Raw genomic sequence first — 24,085 nt, 5'->3', positions numbered from 1 at the left:
ACTGGTTGGGCTGAAGGGCCTGTTTCCACACTGTAGGGAATCTAGTCTAATCATTACCGAGGGCAATCTCTTGCCTTTTCCCCTTGTACCTTTGCACATCATTCCCATCTACTTGCAGTGTTAAACGTTGTCACATCACCCTTGCTTCTTTCACACACCACTAAAGTCTATATTTTTGTGCACTTGTTCCTTTTACGAATGCGAACAATGTCTCTCTATTTATTCTAATCAACCTGCTCATGATTTTGAAAATCTCTATCAATTTCCCCTCGGTCGTCTTCTCCCCAAGGCGAACAGCTCCAACTTATTCAATCTATCCTCATGACTGAAGTTTCTCATTCCTCAAACCATTCCTATAAATCGCTTTTGCATTTGTCCTGCCAATGATCCATGCACACACACATTCAGATCCCTCTGCTCTTATACCCCCTTTAGAACTGGACCTCATATTTTGCATTGTCTTTCAATGTTCTTCCTACCAAAGTACATTACCTCACACTTTCTTCTATGCATTGTACCTCATCTGCCACTCCAATTTGTCTTCGTCCTTTTGGAGTTCTAACTGTCTTCTTCTCAGTTTATAATCCTTTTACATTTCGTGTCATTTGCAAACTCTGAAACTGTCCCCTACATATGAAGATCTAGATCATTAATACACATCAGGAAAAGCAAGGGTTCCAGTCCCTGAGGAACTCCACTGCAAAACTTCCTCCAACTTGAAGAATATCTATTAATCATTACTGTCTCCAATCACACAGCCAATTTTGGATTCACATTGCTACTGTCTCTTCTATACCATGACCTAAAACGTTTCAAGACTTTTGTATGATACTATACCGAACTTCTGGTATCAGCAGCAGTTACCATCAACGAGCCTCTCTTACCTCTTCAAGAACTCCAGCTAGTTAAATAATCTCTCAGTTTAGATACTTCAGGAAATTCAGCCTTAGAGAATGTTCCTGGATTCATTCAGATTGCCTAGATGGACTGGAGAAGGAATTCCAGATTTTTACCCAACTGGTTTGATTTATATTTAATGAACATACAAACTAAGAGCAGACTTTTTGAGCCTGCTCCATCATTCAACAAGATCTAAAATCTAGATTTCATCCAGTCTTAGTCTTTGGAAGCAAAATTGGATTTGGCTAAGCTGTGTGGTGTTTGAGGATATAATAAGTCAGATGGATGAGCTAGGAAAATCAATGATGTGGCATATTTGGATTTCTGAAATGCATCAGTTAAGGCGCCACACAGATAATCATTTTAAAAAAACTTACTCATTTCTCTTAAATGAGAGAAGGAAATGCATATCCTCAAGTAGTAGCAAATAAAGATTACTAGATTGATTCCTGTGACAAAAGGGATTATCCTAGGAGGAGGTTATTATATTACACATTTATTCCTTCGACTTTAAATATATAGTTGAATATAAAATTTTAAAAAGGGGCCTAGCAGGATACAGGCAGAGGAACAGCTTGCCTGGGTTGGGAAATCTAGAAAATGGGGTAACAGTCTCAGTCAAAAAGTGTGGCACTGCAAAAGTACAGCCAGTCAGGTAGCATCCGAGGAACAGGTGAGTCAATGCTTTGAGCATAAGCATCAGAGGTCCTCACTTTCTCCCCGTAACAGTCTCATACTAAGGAATGGTCATTTGGATTAAAATCAGGAGAAAAGATTGTCACGAGAAAGCAATGAGATGCTAATGAATTGGGAATATTGCTTTTTGTCAGTAAGTCTCATTAATTGCAAATCTTGCCTCATTAATGTGCAGCTTCCTATCCTACCTCCCATTGTTAGGAAACCAGACAACAATTCCAGACAAAGGTCAAAGTATGTACTTCATCACTTCATCTCACCATTCGGTCCTCCATTCCACCATGCTCGATACACGGAAATAACATTTCACAGAATATTCCAATGCACTGACTGCAAACAAACATCTATAGAAGCTGGTATCCAACACCTATGAGCTTCTCAGAACCCTCATGGCATGTTCCAAACCACTTACAAGATACTTCTGCAGTACAAAGCTGCAATTTGGGGCACACTGACAATCAGCACTGGACTGTTGTTTCAAGTACACAGCAACTGCCACCAAACTCATGGGCTGCATCTCAGGACTGTATGCTTGCTGTCTTAGTCCTCAGTCCATTTTGAACCCACCTGGATGCTCACAGCATCCTTTCACTATCTTTTAGCACTTTGTCACCTCTGTCAAAGTTACCAGGTTCACATCATTTCAGTGTTGCTTTGCTTTTGAACGTTGACGCAAAGCTAAGATATTGGTTAGCAGTCCTTAGTGAACAGAGACTGCCTTCAGTGGGTTCCAGTACAGTAAATCAAGGGCAGTCTTCAGTAGCAACCTAGACATTTGGGCACAGCCAATCAAGATGGTCAGGCTCAGGTTTCTCTCTTCAGAGTGAGAGGAATTGAATGTTAGCAGCATAACAATAATCTTGACTCTCTCTCCTATCGGAGACTGCTTTGTCCTGGAATTAGAGAAATAAATGATGGAGTGATACAGAGTTGGGCAGGACAGCTACTACTGCTGCAGCACATGGAGGAAACTTGGGCAGTTGCTCTGAGTAAGTGAATAGGGAGGGCAAAAGGCATGTAGGTTGGTGATGTCAGGTGTTCGGGTTGATAAAAGCACAAAGGAAGATGTTGCATGCGATAATTACAGTGCTAGAGCATGAGCCTTTGTGGGAGGTCTATGCAGTAGCAGAGATACAGTGAGTGTGAAGCAGAAGAGAGAAGATGGTGGCTCTTACCCTGGCTGAGTGGAAGGGGACTTTCTTCCTATGCTGTCAGCCATTCCTCCAGATAACTGAGGGCAACATGATCCAAGTGGCAAGCTCAGCAGGATCTATCATTGTGCAGGGCAATTCTGGACTGACCAGGTTGCACATCAGCGTTTTCATGAAGGCACAGCACTTAGGATGACAGGCACTTCCAGGATATCCTGGCAGCAGTGAATTCCTCCAAGTGCAAGTGGTAGAATTGGGTCAGCTCAATAGCATCACCATAGGGCCAGGCTAGATAGTTAATGAGGAGAATTTGAGAATTATATTGTGAGGAATCTCACTGGGCCTCACTGAAACACTCCATGAAACTCAACAAGATTTACACTTGGTCAAAATATGACAAGGTCCAGCACCTGGTTACTCAGGAAATTAGAGAAATAGGATAATGCAGAAAGGTGGAATTATTTAAAGGCAGTGTTTGTTGACACCAACACATGCGCACAACACGCTGCGCTGAATCAAATGTGCACAGACGGGGGGAGGGGGCGGGAAGGATAAAGAGATTGGGAGGAGGCACAAAGGGAGGGCAGGGAGATTGGGATCAAGAAGAGAATAGCTCCTGTGATCTCCTCTTCTCACTCTGGGAATACTCCACCAGCCCCCATGACATCCCTCTTCCTGCCACTGAAACCCACTCCAAAATCATGTGAACAGTTCCCTACGCAAGCACAGTAATGCATTTGTGCATAGCGTCACACAAAGTCTAAATGACACACTGAGGTGATGGAAACAGTGAGTTCCTTAATAAGCATGCCTGCGTATTTGGCCCCCAGTTGACAGTGTCAGCAAACATTCCCTTGTTGAAAAGCAGAATAGGACGATACTAGTCTTTATATTCTTTGGGATATACTAACTCCAACTTTGGCAAAAAGCAATAAATGCCACAGCAATAATAATTGCAGAAGTTTTATTCAACTATTAAACACAAATGTAAACTGTCAATCTATACATGCTATATTACAGTTTTAGCATATGTCATTAAACTAAACAAACGGAGGTCTCTGCAAAAGGGACTCAAAATTCGTTAAAGGATCCCAATACTATTCTCAAAAGTAGGATGTCTTGGCAAGTTCAGCAACAATAGCACTATGTACATGTGCTAGAAGATAACATTTTGTGTCAATGGACCTATTGACAAATATTATGCCTCTTGCATCAAAGCAATACACAAAACTCAGTTAGAAAATTTACTCGGCACCAAATAAAAAAGTGTACTGCTGCCCCTTGGGCTCAAGAATACAAAACATAATAGAAATACCTTCTCTGTGACAAATTGGTTGATGTCTTTTTCCTCAGGAAGGAATTCCTTCCAGCTGAGACCACCTTCTCTCCACAAAGAGCCTACCTTCTTACGGCTCTGCAAGATTGAGGAATTCAATGTGAGCATTATCAACTTTAAACGGCATGGACACAAATATAAACTTGCATCAAGTAATCACAACTTACCATTCCTTTGCAAAGTAAACACAGTAGATCAGCAAGCAGAAGGCCAGCCTTTCCAATAGGGATCAGTGGATTGGCCACTTCTCTGCCAGGAGAACAAATTTATTTCAGGAAAAGTCTTAAGAAATTAATTTCACACAAAATTCATGCAAAATCCTAAGTGTCCCAATAAAGAATGTATCATACCATCTTGTGAAAGATATATGCTACACATCCAGTTTCAGAACCGAAAGCACATACAAATTCAAACATTTGGCCAAATTAAAGTTTTTTAAAAATCTTCAACAACCAGGTTGAAAAGCTTTTCATACTCTGGAAAATCATCATTTAAATTTTCAACGAATGGAGGCCCATAGTCTAGCATACAGAGGAATCTGTGCCACTTAGTCATGTACTCAAAATCACATTTGCACCTACAGAAATATGCTTGCGCTCAGATTAAACCATGTATTACTCTATACTTGGTTTTGAATGGATCCAACAAAAAGAGTCATTGAGATAGAAACCCCAGTCATAGAAACCCTTCGGTCCAACTTGTCCAGGTTTCCCAACCCAATTTAGTCCCACCTGCCAGCACCTGGTCTATATCCCTCTAAACCCTTCCTATTCATACACCCATCCAAATGCCTTTTAAATGTTGCAATTGTACCAGCTTCCACCACTTCCTCTGGTAGCTCATTCCATGCACATATTGCCCTCTGTGTGAAAAAACTACCCCACAGGTCCCTTTTATATATTTCCCTTCTCACCCTAAACCTATGCCTTCTAGTTCTGGACTCCCCAGCCCCAAAGAAAAGACTTTGTCCATTTATCCTATCCATGCCCCTCAATTTTGTAAACCTCTAAGGTCGCCCGTCAGCTTCTGACGCTCCAGAGAAAACAGCCCCAGCCTATTCAGCCTCTCCCCATAGCTCAAACCCTCCAAACCTGGCAACACCCTTGTAAATCTTTTCTGAGCCCTTTCAAGTTTCACAACAATGGCAAGCATTTTAGCCTTCCATTCATGTAGTAAATGATTACAGCTTTCAACCACCTCCAAAAAATGTACTGCTTTGCACAGACAAGATCCAACAAACAGCTGTGGAAATAAATAACCAGCCATGGTATTGTTTTGGTAATCATGATTAAAATAGAAATGTTGGTTTATAAAAAATTCTGTTCTTTAGGTAGTACAACTGCACTTTAACACGGACCTTTGTTTGAAATCTCATCTGAAGGATAACGATGCTAACAAATTCAGCTTTGTAATGAGCAGTTTAGATTGAGGAAATGATCTGAACTCACACCGTTGTTTAATCCAGAGGGAAAATCTTTATAATTTAAAATTCCCAGTTAATACATTCGTGAGGTCATCATATTCATTTACCTTTAGTCATTCCGGTCCTAAACATGAAATTGGAAATTCAACAGCCAATCTGAACAGCTATTCTAAAAGCCAGGAGCTACTCAACTAAAACTCAATCAGAAATCGATAATCTTAATTCAATAGTAGCACTCTCTCCAGAGTCAGGTTATGGGTTACAGCCCTATGCCAAGGCTCAATATCTAGCACAGAATGGCTTTCTTATTGCTGCGCTGCTTTTCAGATGTGACTCGTAACAAACTTGAAAGTTCTAGGACAGTATTCATCATGCAACTAGATGTCAGCAATGTCCCAAGTAAAATTTTATCTCTTACCAGAATCAACAAAATTGATTCATTCATCATTTTATTCATTGCTGCTTAGTGCACATTCGCAGTGATGTTTGCCTGAACTTTAAAATTCACTGGATTTAAAGTGATATTTGTTATGATCAAGGATTTTAAAGAATATTTAAGAACAGAAATTAATTTACATTTACAATGTTTCCATTTTTGCCATATTAATGCAATTTTCATTTTTTGACTTAATTCCTAACATCAGCAAAAGTTGTCACCATTACCTGAAAAGATCTCCCATTGGTAAGCCTCCATCATATAGCATGTGAACAATTAGTTCAGCAAGATATTGCCATATATGTGGAATATCAATTTCCATGTCTTCAGCTACTTCAAGGATTTCATGTAGTCTGTGGTATGCAAATAAAAACACAAGTTTATAGTATAGAACAGTATTGAACTAATTAGGTAAAACTGCTTCACAAATGGCATGTAAAGATTAGTAAATTAATATGCCAAACCAAATTTTGCAGATTTAATCTTCTCAGCATTGATTTCACATTCACAAGTTAATATATCCACAAAGACTTCAGTCACATTTGATAAAACAGTTGAGGGGGAAAAAAAAGCTGCTAGCAGTCACAAGTAATTGAATTGATGTCTTTTGACATTTATCGCATAAAAATATGAACGCACAAGTCCTCACAGCAATAGAGGAATATAGTTGATACAGACACTGTACACACGTCGCAGCTGTATATACTGTCTCAAAACTATTTTTTGGAAATGCTCAGTATTACATTTTGTCAAAGCTTTTCATGTTGCATTCATCAGGATAATTCATAGAAGATATCAATGTAAAAGGAAAATGATATTTCAATCTGTATGAGAATAGTGCTTACTTGTTAGCAAGTGGACTTTGGTGCAGGGTTGCCATTGAGTAAGCACCAACTAAATGACCATCAGTTAATTGACCAGCTACACTCAAATTTTAAGTCAAAAGGTCAACTTGAGAAGTGAATCAGAGAATGGCTATCACCTACTTTATTGAACTGGAATAGGTGCAATGTGTGTACATTCCATCTTCAAAAGAACAGGACCCTATGTAATAATATACATAACTTGCAATATATGCAAAAGCACCACACTGTGCTGACTGGCGATCCTAAGTTAGCTGTCGGAGTAATTTTTGGCATTATTCAAAATTGGTAATTTTCGGGATTATTCAGCAAATGCTATCTAGTGGGGTGCGCTGGTGGTGGCTGCAGTGTGCTTTGAATACCCAAATATTTAAATTTCAGTGGAGAGGTAACACCTATTCCGACGAACCTATCCCAACAGTCACTGCATCAGAGGTCAGATCAGTTTTCCTTCATGTGAATCCAAGGAAAGCGATGGCACCAGACGGAGTACCAGGCCGTGCACTCAGAGCATGCGCAGATCAACTGGCAGAGTTCTTCAGACATCTTCAACTGTTCCCTGCAGTAGGCCACTGTCCCTGCCTGTTCAAGAAGGCCAACATCATCCCTGTGCCTAAGGCTGCTCATGCTGAGTGTCTCAATGACTCCCACCCAGTGGACCCAACTTCAGTGGTCATGAAGTGCTTTGAAAGGCTGGTCACAGCATTAATCAACTCCAGCATCCCCACTACTCTTGACCCACCCCAATTTGCCTATTGGACCAACAGATCCATGTCAGATGCCATATCACTTGCCCTACGCTCCTCTCTAGAATATCTTGACTCCAAGGAACAGCTACGTAAGAATCCTACCTATTGACTACAGTTCAGCCTTCGACACCATTATCTACTTGAGACTGATTACTAAACTTAGTGATCTCAGACTAAGCCCCACTCTCTACAACTGGATCCTCAGTTTCCTGACCCACGGGCCACAAATCAGTGAAGATCGGGGACAATATTTCATCCTCACTAACACTCAACAATGGAGCCCCCAAGGGGTGCCTACTCAGCCCCCTACTGTACTCACTGTATACCCATGACTGTGTCATCAAATACCAAACTAATACCATTTACAAGTTCGCTGATGACACCACCATAGTCAGTCGAATCTCAGATGGCAACAACGTAGCTCTCAACGCTGGCAAAACCAAGGAACTCATTATTGACTTTCAGCAGGATGTTACTCATGCCCGCCCCCACACATTAACAGCACAGAGGTGGAACAAGTGAAGAGTGTCAAGCTCCTGGGAGTGGTCATCCACATCAAGTTTTCTTGGACTCTTCATGTGGACCCACTGGTTACAAAGGCCTAACATCATCTCTTCTTGACATGATGGCGAATACCTTTGCCAACTTTTATAGGTGCGCCATCTGAGCATTCTGTATGTATCACTACCTAGTGTGGCAACTGTACCCTTCAAGATTGGAAACAGTTACACAGAGTGTGAACTTGGCCCAGGCGAACACAAAGACCAACCTTCCACCTATAGAATCCATCTACCAAGCCCACAGTCAAGTGAAGACCACCAGCATTCTCAAAGACCCATCCCACGCTGGCAATGTTATTCAACAACCTCTACCATCGGGGAGAAGGTACAGAAGCCTGAACACACGCACCAGCTGGTTTTGCAATGTTTATACCCTACTGTTCTGAGAATACCGAATGGACTCAAACTTTTAACATTCGCCTGTACCTGTGTTTTTGTTTTTGCCGTTTTGTTTACCCATTATTTACGATCTAGGCTACTTAACTCTGATCTACCTGTATTGCTTACAAGACAAAGCTTTTCACTGTGCTTCAGTACACACGAGAATAAATTCTTTTCAATTCAAATACAGACAAGGCACAGTGAGGGACAATTGTTTCTACACTGCATTCAACAGAATTTCCTACAATAGTACATGCTCAGTCCAACAAAAAAAGGATGCATTATTGGACTTGGTCTTTGGAAATGAGGTGGCTCAAGTGGATCAAGTAACAATGGGGCAACATTTAAGAGACAGTAATCATTGTATTATAAGGTTCAGGATGTTGGTGGAGAATGACATGCAACAACCAAAATAAAAAAAAATAAACTGGTAGAGAGCTGACAAGTAGGACAAGAACACAGCTGGGCGGGATTTATCCACTAATCTTGACGCAAACAGTAACTGAACAATGGGCTACCTTCAAAGACCAGATATTTCAGGGATAATCAAGATATATTCCCTCAAATGGGAAACTTGGGACAAAGTCTCCTGGATGGCAAAGGAGGGAGAAATTAGCAGGAGGGGGAAAAAAAGTTCACTTAAGACAGACATATGGCAAAAAATACCAAGAGAACCAATGCTGAAGGTTTAGAGGGAAGGTCAAAATGTAAATAAGAGAAGCAAACAGGAATTATGGGAAGTGATCAGCACAGAGGGGAATCTCAAAGCATTCTATAGGCATATACAGAGTAAAGAAGCAGTTAAGAGAGGAGTAGGTCCAATTGAGGACCAAAAAGGGGATTTGCACTTGCATGACTGAGCTGATAAATGAAGACTTTGCATCTGCCCAGGTAACGATGACATGAGATGAAGTTCTGCCACTAGAAGAGCTCCAAAATTAATACACATGTAGTGTTGGAAGTGTTACAATACTTAAACTTGACAAGGAAACAGATGAGACCCACTTGAGGATTTTGAAAGTAGGTGAGGGCAGACGTTGTGGGCCAGCAGACTGGAGAATTGCAAACATCACAGTCTTGAAGGAAGATTTTAAGGATAACTCCAGCAATTACAAGACTAGTCAATTTAACTTTGGTGATGGGATGGGGAAGCTTCTAGAAACAAATACTCAGAATAGAATTAGTCGTCACATAGAAAAAGGCAAGGTGATTAGGAAGAGCCAGCATGAATTTCAAAAGGGGCAATTGTATTTAGCAGAGTTGCCCTTTTCTAAAAGGTAACATAACGGCTTGATGAGGGTACACTGTTCACACATGGTTTACATGGATTTCCAAGCCTTTGATACTGTGCTACAGAGGAGCCAAGAGAAAGGTTTAGTTATGGGCATCATAAATCACAGAAAGGAACATGAATCCAAAACTGACAGTGATAGGAAACAGAACAATGGTCAATGGATAATTTTTTTAAGCCAAAGTAAGGATTGTAATGGAGCTTCCCTAGGGAAGAGATCTGCTTTAAGATCTTTGCTTTTCCTGATATACATTCAGATGTAAATCTTCACGTGCAGGTGAATTTCAAAAGTGGCAGATGACAAAAACTTGAAAGAGTTGTAATTTGAGAGACAGCAGTATGGAACTCCAAAAGGACAAGTTGGAATGAACAGATAGGTGCCTCTTGAAGTTCAATGTAGAGAAAAAGTGAGAGGTGATGGCAGCATGGATTAGAATTTGGCTTAAAAATACACAACAGAGGGAAGGTATAGATGGACATTTGCTAGATTGGAAGGGAGTTGAAACCAGCAATCCCCAAGAACCAGTACTGGGATCCATGCTTTTTCTGATTATATAATAATTTGGAGATGGGTGTTGAGGGCAAAAATCTCTAAATTTGCAGCTTATGTCAAACTAGGGAGAATAGTGAATTGTGATGATGCTGATCACCTTCAGAGACATTGACAGGTTGGCAAAATGGGCAGGCACCTGGCAGATGAAATTCAACGCAGAGAAATAGACTCAGATATACAGCACGGAAACAGACCCTTTGGTTCAACTCGCCCATGCCAACCAGATATCCCAACCTAGTCTTACCTGCGAGCACTCGGCCCATGTCTGTCCAAACCCTTCTCATTCACGTACCCATCCAGATGCCTTTTAAATGCTGCAATCGCACTAGCGTCCACGACTGCCTCTGACAGCTCATTCCATAATCACACCACTCTCTACGTGAAAAGGTTTATAATGGAGCTTCCTTCTCATCTTAAAACCTATGCCCTCTAGGTCTGGACTCCCCCAAACCCCAGGGAGAAAAATGTGAAGTTAATGCATTTTGGTAGAAACAAGAGACAATCCAGGCTTGGCAGTACAATTTTGGGGGAGAATAGGGACTTCAGGATTCACATCCATAATTCTGAGGTGGCCAGGCAAACTGAAACAGCTAAGACAGCTTATATGTTCCTTGGGTTTAGAAATAAAGGCATAGAGTATATGAGCAAAGGAACTATGCTGAACCTCTACAAATCATTGGTCAGACCACATTTGGAGTAGTGTTCAGCTCTGGGCACATTGCTTAAAAGGAAGGATGGTTAATGCCCTGGACAAGAGTCCAAAAAGATATTTACTAAAATGATACCAAGAATTATGGATCTTTCATACAATAAAGGATGAGAAATTTGGCTTATTCTCCTTGGAGAAGAAAAGATGAAGAGATGACTTCACTGAGGTGTTCACAAGGATATTCCTTTTCCATTAGCTGGTACCATAGAATCCCTATAGTGTGGAAGGAGGACATTCAGCCCATTGAGTCCACATAACATTCCTCCCCACCCCCCCCCCCCCCCCAAAATCAAACAGCATCCCACCCTAACTCCGCCCTGTAACCTCATTTCCCATCGCTATACCACATTGCCTGCACATTCTTAGACACTATTGGCAATTTTGCATGGCCAATCCAGCTAATCTGGACATTTTTGAATTGTGGGAGGAAACCCATGAAATCACAGGGAGAACATACAAACTCCACACAAACAAGTCATCCAAGGCTGGAATTTAACCTGGGTCCTTGGCCATGAGAGGCAGCAGTGCTAACCACTGAGTCACTTTGGCACCCATGTGTCAGTAACTAGGGATTGCAATTTCAAGATTGCCAGAGAGAGTCTTGAGGGAATGAGGAGAGAATTTTTAGTGAGTGAGTGAGTTGTTAGGATTCGGAACACACTGCCTGGGAGTGTGGTGAAGGCAGATTCCAAAGGAGGTTTAAAAAAAAAGAGGGGCGAATGTATATTTGAAAATGAACTTACAGGGTTAGGGATAGGGCTAGAGAATTGAATCAGCTGGGTAGACAGAGAGCCACTACAGGCACAATGGGTCAAATGGCATCTTTCTGTACTGTAAATTCAATGATTCTATGCACTTCGGTTGGAAGAACACAGACAATATAAAATGGGTGGTACAATAGGACCCGGTGTACATGCAGAAATCAAAAGGTGGCAGGATAAATGGAGAGAGCAGTTAATAAAGTATATAGTGTCCTCAACATTATTATTATGGGCATAGAGTAAAAGAGTACGGAGGATATGTTGAGCTTTAACAAAACATTATTTGACCTGAGCTGAAATACAGAATATGGTTGTTGGCGCCACATTATAGGAAAGATGTGAATGCACTGAAAAGAATGCAGGAACAATTCACAGGAATGTCTTTAGGAATGAGATTGAATATTGAGTAATAAGGATAGATTAAATAACTTAGAACTGTTCTCATTGGAAAGGCAGTACCTGAAAGGAGATTTGATAAGAGGTTTTGAAAATCATGAGCGGGCTGGATGGAACACTAGGAACAAAATGTTTTGCTCATAAAAAGGAACAAGAACAAGTGAGCATGAATTTAGAAAGGTGATGAGAGAACAATGGGTGATGGGAAAAAACAAATTTCAACACAGCAAGTAGTTAAGATGTTGGATGCTTATTTGAGTATAAATAGCACACAGGTACATAGGAAAAAGACAGGAGACAGGTACTAGGTAATGATGGTCACTGCAGAGATGCTGCAAACAACAACCTGAAAGGCCTTCTCGCGCACCATAACAAGTTTATCAGACATTGTGCTGAGTTTTGGAGTATAGCTGATTGGGTTTGGCCAACAGCTTGCCTGTAGCAGACAACCAAGGAATGTACGTTTTTCATATGATCCACCATTCTCTGGGAAGTATGAATCATCATATGCATCACACTAGCACTGAAATTCATATGCTATATTACTCATTGGTGAGATCTGTAGATCATCACCGTGGCTTAACAGCAGTTGTTAGTCAAGGACACCACTCATGTTACGACTACATAATGAGCAACTGAATCAGCTAGCTTCACTTGTTGCTTGAACCTTATTCTTCCAGGCCAATTGAACACTATCTCTTCAGGTGTTTGCAATAGGTATTACCTGTATCCAGCCAGCCCGTCAAAACAGCGTCAACATTAGATAAGATTTCACAATTGAACATTTGCCATATCATTCAGAATATACTCAAATATGCAGACATTTCAAGATTAACAGCTAGGGTTGCAATGTGGAAAATTAACGCAAACTGAAGAACATACTTATTAACATAGTAAAAAGAAAATTTGGCCCTAACATTGTCACATATTTCATTGATTTGAAATAGTTGCAATCAAATCATTATCTGGTTCATTTCTCAAAACAATGCCTTGACCAGAGTCAGAGTCAATCTGTCCAATTTAGAGTTCAGCAAAGCTTGGCAGTTAGCAGTCAGTTATTTAACTGGTGCACAGCAACATCTCTACCAAACAGAATAAGACTTGCTAACCAATCAGAATATACTTGCCAATCATTTCTGTTCTCAGCAAAATATCTTGTCTTCTCTTTACATTGCTTACAAAACATCCTGATGCACGCAAAAAAGCTTCAAAATGCCTCTTTCCAGCAATGCTCGAGTGCTATATTACCAAACAACTGAGTTCAATATTAATTAAATTTAAAAAATGGTTTACTGGTTCCAGTATTTACCCTTTGCAGTACTGTTCCTTTGATAGAGTACCAGCTTTTACAAGGTGATATAACAGAATGCCCATGTGTTCTCTTGCTAGTGCACTTCTCTCCAAAGTTGATTCAATGCCACTTCGAACAAAGATGTGCAAAGTCTTCGGTGATTCAAGCTCCTGCACGCACTGCGATGCTTCCTACAAAACAAAAATTAAGCCTGCAATTTATTTTCAGAAATTCCACACAAACCAGTGTTTTATAATTTTGCTCAAATGTTACATTTGCGTACATACAATTGCATGTTATCAGTAATTACATTATTCTGTTCCTGAAATATGGCCATACGGTTAAAGGTTGTTATAAAAACTGTAATAATTGCACAAGTTTCTTGATTAATTAGCAGGCTGTATGCATTGTGGTTTGGGTAATTGCTAGAGTCAGGGAAGTGGTCTACAAATTCTGAATGTCTTCCTTAGTTTAGCTGTACTTTGCCAAATCCGCTCCAACCATGACTGACAGAGCTATGCTTATAGCTAAGGTGCCGGCTATTAAGGGGCCTTCTTTGCAAAAGAAGCACAGCACAACACTAAAGACTATAGCACTGAAAACCTCAGCTAGTTTTAAAGAAGCCCATTGTGTAATCTAGAACAGCATAATCACCTAACCAAACTCTATTGTCTAATCAAAAGTAGTATGCTTATTTTCCACTTACCTTTATATCATTGATATGCAAATACTCTTCAATGATTGCCTTGGATTTCTTTTCAAACTCTTCCTCGGACAGGGCAGGTTTATCAGATGTCACAGATACAGAGACAGGCTCAAGCTTAACTATAAATTAAAAGGACATTAAGATTTTCTTAAAAAAAAAACATGGAGCTGAATTACTGCAGCTTTTCTGCAGCTCAGATGACTATAAAGTTTATATTCTACCACACAGTGCGTCCACAGCTCTCAGGTGACCAACAGCACCAGACCAATCAGCTTCCCCTTTGGTCCCATGGTCACCAAATGCAATTTTAATCAAAGAGTTTTGCAGGACTTGGGCTCAATAGTTCTGCACCAGCCATCAGTAGCTAACTATTCTAACCCCACTGTCCTGCAAAGCCCACAGCCGTTTATGCTCCGGTGTTTTAAGTGTTTAGCTTAATACTCAACTGTTATGATGGCTCACGTTGAGTTTTCTTGCAAATCCTGTAATTTGAAGACTGAAATACTTTTGTAATGGTTTTTGTTCAAAGTTCATGAATGAAGCATATTTTTGGGAAAGAATGTCACTAAATAAAGCACAAATACTTTCCAACAAAATAGAACAGTCTAGCTAGGCAAGTTGCTTTCATTAAATCACGAATACTCCCAAGTAAGTTGCAGAAAACTTTGTCTTTAAATTTTATCCATCATTCAATAGCCACCATGCCGCCCTAAAAGAGCTCCTGAAAGGGAAAATCTCTGTGCTTGAGATCTGACACTGATCTCACGCACTGAGAGGTTTTCCCTTTCAGGAGCTCTTTTAGGGCGGTATGGTGGCTCAGTAGTTAGCAATGCTGCCTCACAGCAACATGGACCTGGCTTTGTTTCCTGCCTCAGGTGACTGTGCAAACTCCACACAGACATTCACCCAGTGTCTGCATGGGTTTCCTCAGGGTGCTTCGTTTTCCTCCCTCAATCCAAAGATGTGCAGGTCAGGTGAATTGGCCATGTTAAATTGCCCACAGTTTTAGGTGCATTAGTCAGGAGTAAATTAGGGTAGGGGAATGGGTCTGGGTGGGCTACTCTTCAGAGGGTCGGTGTGGACCTGTTAGGCCAAAGGGCCTGTTTCCATACTGTAGGAAATTTATAGTATTAGTACCTGCACCAATGGAACCACTGAATCTTAAAGCTGACTACAGCACACCTACTCTCACCCCTCGATAAGATTACCCGGAACTCATTTTGTGAAAACTCAGTTGTCACTGGGAGCACTTCACAATACATAAAGACCTAAGATCACTGTAACTGCTCTTTTTTCGTTTAAAAGATTATTTTCAAGCTTCCAAGTCAGAAAACAGCAATTCAATAAAAGAACGTTAAAACAGAGACTAATATGTGGTGATTTGAGTGGAGGTGTTCTATAACTCAGTCAAAAACATTCAACACAGTTCTAACCAGTTCTATTTAGCAATTATGGAAATAGTAAAATTGCACTTTGCTAATTCCTGGAACATCTCTTGAACAAATAGCGTAATGGAAACTAGACTCCCGCAGCCACCACAGTGCAAAGGATTTTATCCAACTTATTGAAGAGGTTATTTACACTTGAAATCCCATGAATATAACTGAGCATTCCAGGAGGATCGATGGTAGACCCAAAAATCCTCTTCCAATAAAAAAAAACTGCGGATAAAAGATACAAGGTATAATCTCCTAAGCAAAGTACAAAGATGAGAGAGAATATCCCTAGTGCTAACACCATACAGTTACACCAAATCTACAAGTAAAGCCAGTAGTCAGCAACAGTTGAAGCTACTGTGACAAAAGACTTTGAGCAGTATGGTTGAAGGGCTATTGTCGTATAGTGGCATTGTTCCTAACTCTGAGCCAGGAGACCCAAGTTCAAGTCCTATCTGTTTATCACCACCAATGAACAGGTTGATTCGAAAGTAAGCTTGAACAGTGTAGTTCAAAGCTCTTATGAGGCAGTTGTAGAGCTAGGAAGACAAGGTTCAAGTCCTATCTACTCCAGGTGTATAGCAACATCTCAACAGGTTGATTAGAAAAATATTTTGACAGTATGGCTTCTGAGCTCAAATATCTCAGTTAGCGGAGTGTTAAGCTGAAGATCTAAAGCTTCTTTGTTTTGACAGTGAATTCCCTCCATTTTAGGGGCTCTTGAGGTTCAGGGGAGGTGTCCCTAACTTGAGACGAGGATGCCTGAGCTGAAGTCCCACTCGCTCCGAAAGTATGCAACCTCTTTGTATAGGTTGATGCATGGGTTCAACTTGCACCTGTTCCAGAATTCTCTGAATGAGTTTTGTTAAAAAATATCTTGAACAGTATGGCCAAAACTTAAGAATACATTGTTCGAATAGTAACCTAATCTTCTTGAATATAACTGACATTAGAACCTATTAAATCAGGTATGAACTAATAAGAGCTGCAAGAGATTGTGGGATTTAAAATAATCAAAAGGCGAGTGAACCCATTAATCTAATCATAAACCACAAAACAATGGATATGCACAGACTGCCCAAGCCTGTGCAAAATTGACAAGAATATCGCAGTAGGCATTGTGATAATGGTATTCAAGAACCATCAATTTTTTTTACTTCAATTATCTGACATTCATTGCCTGGGATTGAGATGGTTTGCGAAAAAGGAAATTAACTGATCTGAGGTGGCTACAATGGGCACATGACAAGTTTGAATTGTGCTATCAAGAAACCAAACTTAACCTGCACTGAAATTAACATGCCATTAAAAAAGACTGAAGGTAGTCACTCAGGTATGTATCCCTATTTGATTTATACCTTCACATAGTTGGGTACAAAACTCACAAATTAAATAGCTGCGGCATGAGAACGAGGAATACACAAAGGAACTGTACTTTTGGCAACAGCTTTTCTGTCAGAGGGGAGAGAAGAAAATTGATTTGTGACAAAAAAACTGAAGGCTTCCTCTCTCAGCCTCTTGAGAAAGTGCATCTGGTGAAAAGACAAAACTGAGAAACATCCATTCACCAAGAACTCAAGGACACATGCAAATTTAGCCATTGCTGACGATGCAAGACATCAATTCAGCAAACACAGGCTCAGGTTAAAAAATTAAGGATATTAACGACCTTTTAAAATGCTTATTTTTAAAAACTTTTTTTGCACTAGCCACTCACCCCTTTTCTTCACTCATGTTTGCTATTTCATTATTTTCCTTGGGATTAATCAGGCAATAAAATTCCACCTTCTTTTGCTCAGGAAAATCATGTAATAGTCTCTAATTTTGAACCAGCAAACAACATTTAACTTGAAGTATGAGAATAACTTCACGCTAAGAATTTGCATGTGTTTTGCCAAGAACACCTCCCCACCTGGACATTAACATAGGCAAAAAGGTTTTGTGGAAGGCAAAAATAAAAAAAAAAAAGTGTGATCTCAACAGTGCATACAAAGACATTCAGTTAAGAATCTGGTCATTTGAACTACAGTAGTGGTTCCAGTAAATCTTGCTGGAAAAGACTTAAAACAAAATCAGTAAGAATGCAGCTTAAGACCACAGCCTCAGGGCATGGTTCTGCATATATGTATTTTTCTTTTAAATCCCATTTTACAGAACAGGTTTTCAATGAGAGAAGAGATATTTTGCATTTAAAAAAATATTAAATTGGAGCAGATTTTTTTTCCAGAATTGTTTTAACATTTCATATCTTGTCTGGTTTTGAACTCCAACAATGCTAAACAACTTACCAGATTCTCTGCTCTGATCTCGCACATGTCCGCGATCTCTTTCTTCTGTCATGCTGGCTACACGTCTGACTGGTTCTTGAGAACTTCGTCGTTCTCGCTCCCTGCTTCGGTCATCTACTTCTTTGCTGTAGCTTCTCTTAGTAAGTGGAGGTCTGTTACGATCACTTCTCTCAGGTTTCTCAGCACGATCACTTTTATCACTCTTTTCACCATGATCACTTTTCTCATTTTTGTCGTGACGTTCGCTCCTTTCAAATCTGTCTCCTTTCTCACGCTCGCCTTTTTCACTTCTATCACGACTTGAACTGCTCCTGTTGCCATTCCCCACAAAATAAAATCTGTATTACACAATCCACTAACTCAAATTTCACATTATTGTATGCAATTTTTAGCTTTGCTGGATTTACTTTTAAAACAAATTTAGTTCGAGAGAAAAAAAACTATTTTGCATTTATCCTTATATAGTATGGGCTCATCTTGGGGATGAAACTCTTTCTGATAAAGCACTGTAATTCACAGCTATCAATTTCTAATTTTACAGCAATAAAAATACCCAGATGTAAAAACTGCACCCTTTGCATCTGCCCAGAGTCTAAAGTAATGTAGAATATTTACTTTTATTCCCAAAGCATTGCTTTATATCTGACATCATATCATTTGAAAAGTGATACAACTGCTTTAGCTTTGCTTTTTAAATGTACATTGTATGCACAGCTCCAAAATGAATTAATTCAAGTCATATGCTGCTGCTATTTTCAAATTAAACAAAAAGAGCATTGAGTATAGGAGGTGGGAGGTCAGACGACAGCTGCACAGGACATTGGTTCAACCACTTTTAGAATATTATGTGCAATTCTGGTCTTCCTTCTACTGAAAGCATGTTGTGAAACTTCAAAGGGTTCAGAAAAAGTCATACAAGTACGTTGCCAGGTTGGAGGGTTTAAGCTATATAGGGAGAGGTCGAATAGGCTGGGACTATTTTCCCTGGGCCACTGGAGGCTGAGGGGTGGCCGTAGAGATTTTTTAAGTCATGAGGGACATGAATAAGGTAAATAGACAAGGTATTTTCCCTGGGCTGGGAGAGTCCAGAATTAGAGGCATAGGTTTAGGAGAGGGAAAAAGATTTTAAAGTGAGGTAAGGGACAACTTTTTCCACGCAGAGGGTGGTGCACACACGGAATGAGCTGCCACGTAAGTGATGGAGGCTGGTACACCTACATCATTTAAACGGCATCTGGATGGGTATGTGAATAGGAAGGGTTTAAGAAATGGCCAAGTGCTGGCAAATGGAACTAGATTAGGATATCTGGTCAGCATGGATGAGATGGACCCAATGGCCTCTAGGACTCCTAAATAATGGAGTACATGTATCTCAGAATTAAATTTGCATTTGTAATCCATGTAGCATAGTTGAGTTCTTTTATGCACCAGATTTAAAAGCTCAGCTAAGCAACAATTTCACCAACTTGCCTGGAGACAACTCTCCGTGCATCAAAACTGTCTGTAGATGACGACTGTTGGAGCGCTGAAAATCTGTTCAATGTCGCTGTGGCTGGCCTTCCTGAATCCACACCTAAGTAAACAAACAGAAATTACTAGTCACACTTGTAGACAATTCAAGAAACAAAAGAGTGATATTTGCTTTGACTGCACTTTGACAACTGGGTGCACATAAAAGAAACATTACTTTTCAGAGTCAAATATGGTTGCATCAAAATACCAGGGATTAAATAGTCAAAATTATAATCAAAGGCTCACATTCTCCTGGGAGCCTAGGTGATTGTGGTATCGGAGTGTCTGAAGTGAAAGGATTTGAATCAATAGATAGAGACGATGTTTTCACTATCGGGGGCAGCAATAAAAAGGAATATAATTTTAAAGTTACTATTCCATCCACACACCGTTTAGGAACAATTTGAAACAAAACATGCAGACAATTTAAATTTAAGACAGAAAATCAATACATATTAATTCATATTCTAGGATATGCAAAGGCAGACAAACTGAGTTTAGTTATAAATGTAGGAACAGACAAATACACAGCACTCTGAAAATCTATTCCTTCTAATTAAGTCATCACTGTCTTTACTGTGCAACTTCAATTGAATGACATGCAAATCAATCTCAAAACTTATAAGTAGTAATGTCAACAAATTCAAAAATGAGGCAAATCGAAGTTTGTGTTTAAAAAGGGTAAGCTCCAAGTAATGTGACAAATTCCTCAATTTGTTCAGTTTCTTCCAAAATTGTGACAAAATATCAGGACATTTCAGCCAGACCCTTCCATCCTTTTTCAATACCCCAGTACACCCACGTTCCAACAGAGATACCCTGGTTAGCACAGACCATATAGCAACTCACGGTCATTCATGGACTGTATTCAGTGTTAAACCTAGCATGAAGCAGACAGGTATCGGCAAAAGAAAATCCCTGTTCAAAATTTCACCTTATCAAAGTGGGGAGATAGTAGGTTAAAGGCAAGTTGAACAAATTAAAGTGCATTACAACAAAATTAAACCAGGAATGGAAAAAAAAGGGTATCTAGGAAGAATGTTTTACACCTGTACAGTTTCATTTTAGGAGAGATGCTTTTTTGCAGGTTAAGATTAAAATTAATAAAGCTACTCTCAACAGTCAACAAATTTAAATTACTAGAACATGACTGCGGTTGTAATAATATTGGTGAAATGGTCAGTAGAAACGGTTGGTGTTGGCCAAGACAGACATGTCATAACATTGTATCCAGAGTGAAAATACCTGTATCACTAGACTTGCTTCCAGATCCACCACTGCTTCCTTTAACCCAGCCGCCAAGTCGACCTGCTGGTGCCAACACTTGATTATTGTAATCCATGGCCCCTGGCTGTTTACAGAAATTGGGAAGAAATTCCAGTTAAGAAGAAATTGCTTATATTTAATATACCAAATGTGCAGTTGAATTTGAAAAGGACAATAGTCCTGCACCTTAGTAATCTTGCTTAGCCGATTAGTATCAATTGGTCTACTATTTTTGGCAATTGGCACAGTATTCCATCCAGCTTCATCAATGCCTTGACTTCCTCTGACACCTAGGGACATCAGATATTTAACTTATTAAAATCTCATAAGGGGAGTGTCACGTTAAAAAAAATCATAACTGAAGCCCAGTTAAGACTAGCAGCTCCACCGTCAAATGAGGGTTAAAGAACATCAGCAATGTAAACAAATTTGCCCTTGGATTGCAAATGTGTACAAAAATTAAATAAATATCATCTAGTTTAAAGATATGTACAACTTGCTACTTTCAGTGAACAACAGCGGAGTGTGACTATTAATTGAACTGCCCAACCAATGTAAAGCTATTTGAAATACAGAGGAACCTCGATTATCCGAATATCGGATTATCCAAAGGGGGTCTCAAAGTCCCGATAGAAACATTATGCCAAAGAGCTGTTACAACCCTGATCGCTTCTTTTGTTTACAGGTCCAAATGATTAAAAACAAACTCGGCTCATTGAAATCTTGCCAAGAACAGTCCTGGCCAGTCCAGGCACCGTCTCTAAATAACTGACCTCCCTCACCCCCTCCCCCGCTCTCTCACCCCCTCCCCCCATACTTCCCTTGGAGTTCTACATGGGGTGAATTCTAAGCCCCCCAACCCCCCTTCCCCAGATAATGTCTCCAACACTGGCCTATACAGGACAAAGGTGGAACCTGTCAAAACATTGTGTGTATGCGCGTGTGTTATTTGGAGACTTACCTAACAAAGGTAGCAGCAGTCTTACTGTTGGTGTACAGTCTGGCTGCCCTGGGGTTGGGGGGCAGATGGAGGGGGTGTGGACAGAGGTCGGATGGTGTGTGGGAATAGACAGGGCTGCATGGTTGGGGCTGCAGGTTTGGGGGTGGATGGTTGGGGGCGGCAGGATGGGAGTAGACAGGGTGGGAAAGGACAGTGTTGGGGGCAGGTGGGAGGGGAGCAGACGGGGTTGGGGGCGGACATGGTCTCTCGCGCGCTGCTGCCTAGTCTCCTGAACGGGGAGCAAACGTCACAGAAAACTCCGAGCCCCAGAGGAAATCAGTTAGCCAAATAATCAATATTCTGAACGAAAAAAAAATAGCGCCCACCCAACACGTTCCGATAATCTAGGTTCCTCTGTAGTGTGTGCTAGAAAGCAATCCTCACATTAGCAGGAATTCCACTCAGAATAAACTTAAGAGGAAGTTGGAGAAAAGTACTGTTAAAGTTGTACCAAACTTCAAATCAAACCAATGACAGTGGCAGTGCAATTACCCATAGCAAAAATGCCAATCAAATAAAAGTTAAAACAAACGTGTTTTAGGATTAGAAGGTAAATGTTTCAAATTTTGTTCTATTTTCAAAACAATACACAAAATGTCAACAGAATTACATATGACCAATCATTACAGTAAAAAAGTTTCCTAAATGTGATGCTTGTAGAAATGCTTGCAACCTCCCTTCATATTTAAATCAGCAGACACTGGTTTATTTGAAAAGGTTGAAGAGATAACAAAAATATTGGTCATTGAAAAGAAATTGGGAGATGTTATTAAATATACTTGTTAGTCATATGGCTTAAGGTGACTGTTTGAATATATTACTGTAAATGACATGTCTGGTTTATGGCAGAGGAGTTATATTTTGTTTGGATATTGTTTCTAGTTCAGCTAATGTACAGCTTGAAACAGAAATTACCCAATTCATTGTCTTGACTTTGAGAAAGTTTTGAATAATATCTGAAAAGTCTGATGCAGTTGTCCTTCTGAAAAGCCTTTAAATTCTTGACATACCCTGAATAAATTGTGTTTAAAAGTCCATGTAGGAATTGTCTGCACACCAGGACATGGACTGAAAACCATCTTGAATACTTTTTTACTTTCAAGAACAAACAAATTCGCCAACCTCAATTTTAATTTTTAAAAATTATTAAATATTATTAAACTCACCAGCACAACTGGTGCCTGGAGCAACCCTCCTTTTATCCTGTTTGGATAGGAGCTGCTGTTGTACTCTTAACTGCTGTTGATGTTCTTCTATCTGAGCATCTCGGTGAATCTGTTCTAATGTCTTGGGTCCCTGATCTCCTCTTCGCGGCACCCAGTTATTCTAGAAATTAAAACATTGGAATAAAAGATCATGATTATTTAGAAATGTGAAATAAACAAAAGGTTTACTGTTCTCATCAACTTGGCAGCACGACGGTTCAGTGTTTAGCACTGCTGCCTCACAGCTTCAGAGACTCTGGTTCGATTCTAGCCTTAGGTGACTGTCAGTAGAGAGTCTGCACACTCTCCCAGTTTCTAAGTGGGTTTCCGCTGGTGTTCCAGTTTCCTCCCAGTCCAAAGATGTGGTGGTTAGGTGAATTGGCCACATTAAATAGCCCATACTGTGCAGGCTAGGTGGGTTAGCCACAGGGAATGCAAAATTATTGGGTTAGGAGGGTTGGTGTGGACTCAATGACCTGCATCCATACTGCAGGGATTCTAAGAAATATCCCTTGACAACAATTTAATCCAAACCAAAACCACATCAAACAACCAATAGAAAAATACAATTTATCTTAAGTATGAACATCAGTATACTGAATTATTTTGTAGCTTGTTCATGATCTTTTTAATATATTGGACAGAAGCTCAGAATTAATAACTGGAAAAGGCTGACCTATTAGTGGTAGTGAATTATTAACATGGTTATGCTCTGGTTTTGAGGGGTGCTTGGTACAGCACAAGCTGGATACATACACAGCTGGCAATTTCTAGTTGCTCGTATTCTATTAACGAGTAATGAAAGCATTGAGCATTCCTGAATACTTCACTATTTCTGGCGAAGTACTTTATCTTTTAAAAAGCAACGATATCTGAAAAGCAGAAAGTGTACTTTTCCAAAAATATCAGTTAGAGACTAAACAAATACACAGCACAAAAATATTCAGAACTTGTTTGTGACATTTTAACAAGTCAACATTTAACACAGATACAAGTCAATTACCATCTTAGTCAAGTGAACTCACTTGTCGAAGATCGATCACATCCTGTACCATAAAGCGAATCCGAGATGAAGTTTTCCTTTCTTTAATAATTTTTTCCATCTGATTAAAATATTGATCCATTCTAGGCTACAGGTAATAGAAGGTCAGAAGATTATTTATTCCAGAGAAATCA

The 24,085-nt window shown here is 39.9% G+C and overlaps 1 protein-coding gene across 12 annotated transcripts in view; it reads right to left on the bottom strand.

Moving 5' to 3' along the window:
• Positions 1-24,085, bottom strand: part of LOC140478888 (eukaryotic translation initiation factor 4 gamma 1-like) — a 143,234-nt gene that overhangs the window by 5,763 nt on the left and 113,386 nt on the right. For all 12 annotated transcript variants that reach the window (XM_072572470.1, XM_072572474.1, XM_072572472.1 and 9 more), the window contains 11 exons: positions 23,935-24,039; positions 22,871-23,030; positions 20,891-20,994; positions 20,684-20,789; positions 19,397-19,499; positions 17,927-18,237; positions 14,203-14,321; positions 13,515-13,687; positions 6,170-6,295; positions 4,251-4,332; positions 4,063-4,161 (listed from right to left, as the gene is read on the bottom strand). In XM_072572470.1, the coding sequence (XP_072428571.1) occupies positions 4,063-4,161; positions 4,251-4,332; positions 6,170-6,295; positions 13,515-13,687; positions 14,203-14,321; positions 17,927-18,237; positions 19,397-19,499; positions 20,684-20,789; positions 20,891-20,994; positions 22,871-23,030; positions 23,935-24,039 (1,488 nt within the window). The remainder of the gene's footprint in view (positions 1-4,062; positions 4,162-4,250; positions 4,333-6,169; positions 6,296-13,514; positions 13,688-14,202; positions 14,322-17,926; positions 18,238-19,396; positions 19,500-20,683; positions 20,790-20,890; positions 20,995-22,870; positions 23,031-23,934; positions 24,040-24,085) is intronic.

The sequence above is a fragment of the Chiloscyllium punctatum genome, chromosome 6 (assembly GCF_047496795.1).
Source record: "Chiloscyllium punctatum isolate Juve2018m chromosome 6, sChiPun1.3, whole genome shotgun sequence".
Classification (NCBI taxonomy): domain Eukaryota; kingdom Metazoa; phylum Chordata; class Chondrichthyes; order Orectolobiformes; family Hemiscylliidae; genus Chiloscyllium; species Chiloscyllium punctatum.
Note: the sequence above shows the minus strand (reverse complement) of the source record. Positions and strands in the feature narration are given on the sequence as shown.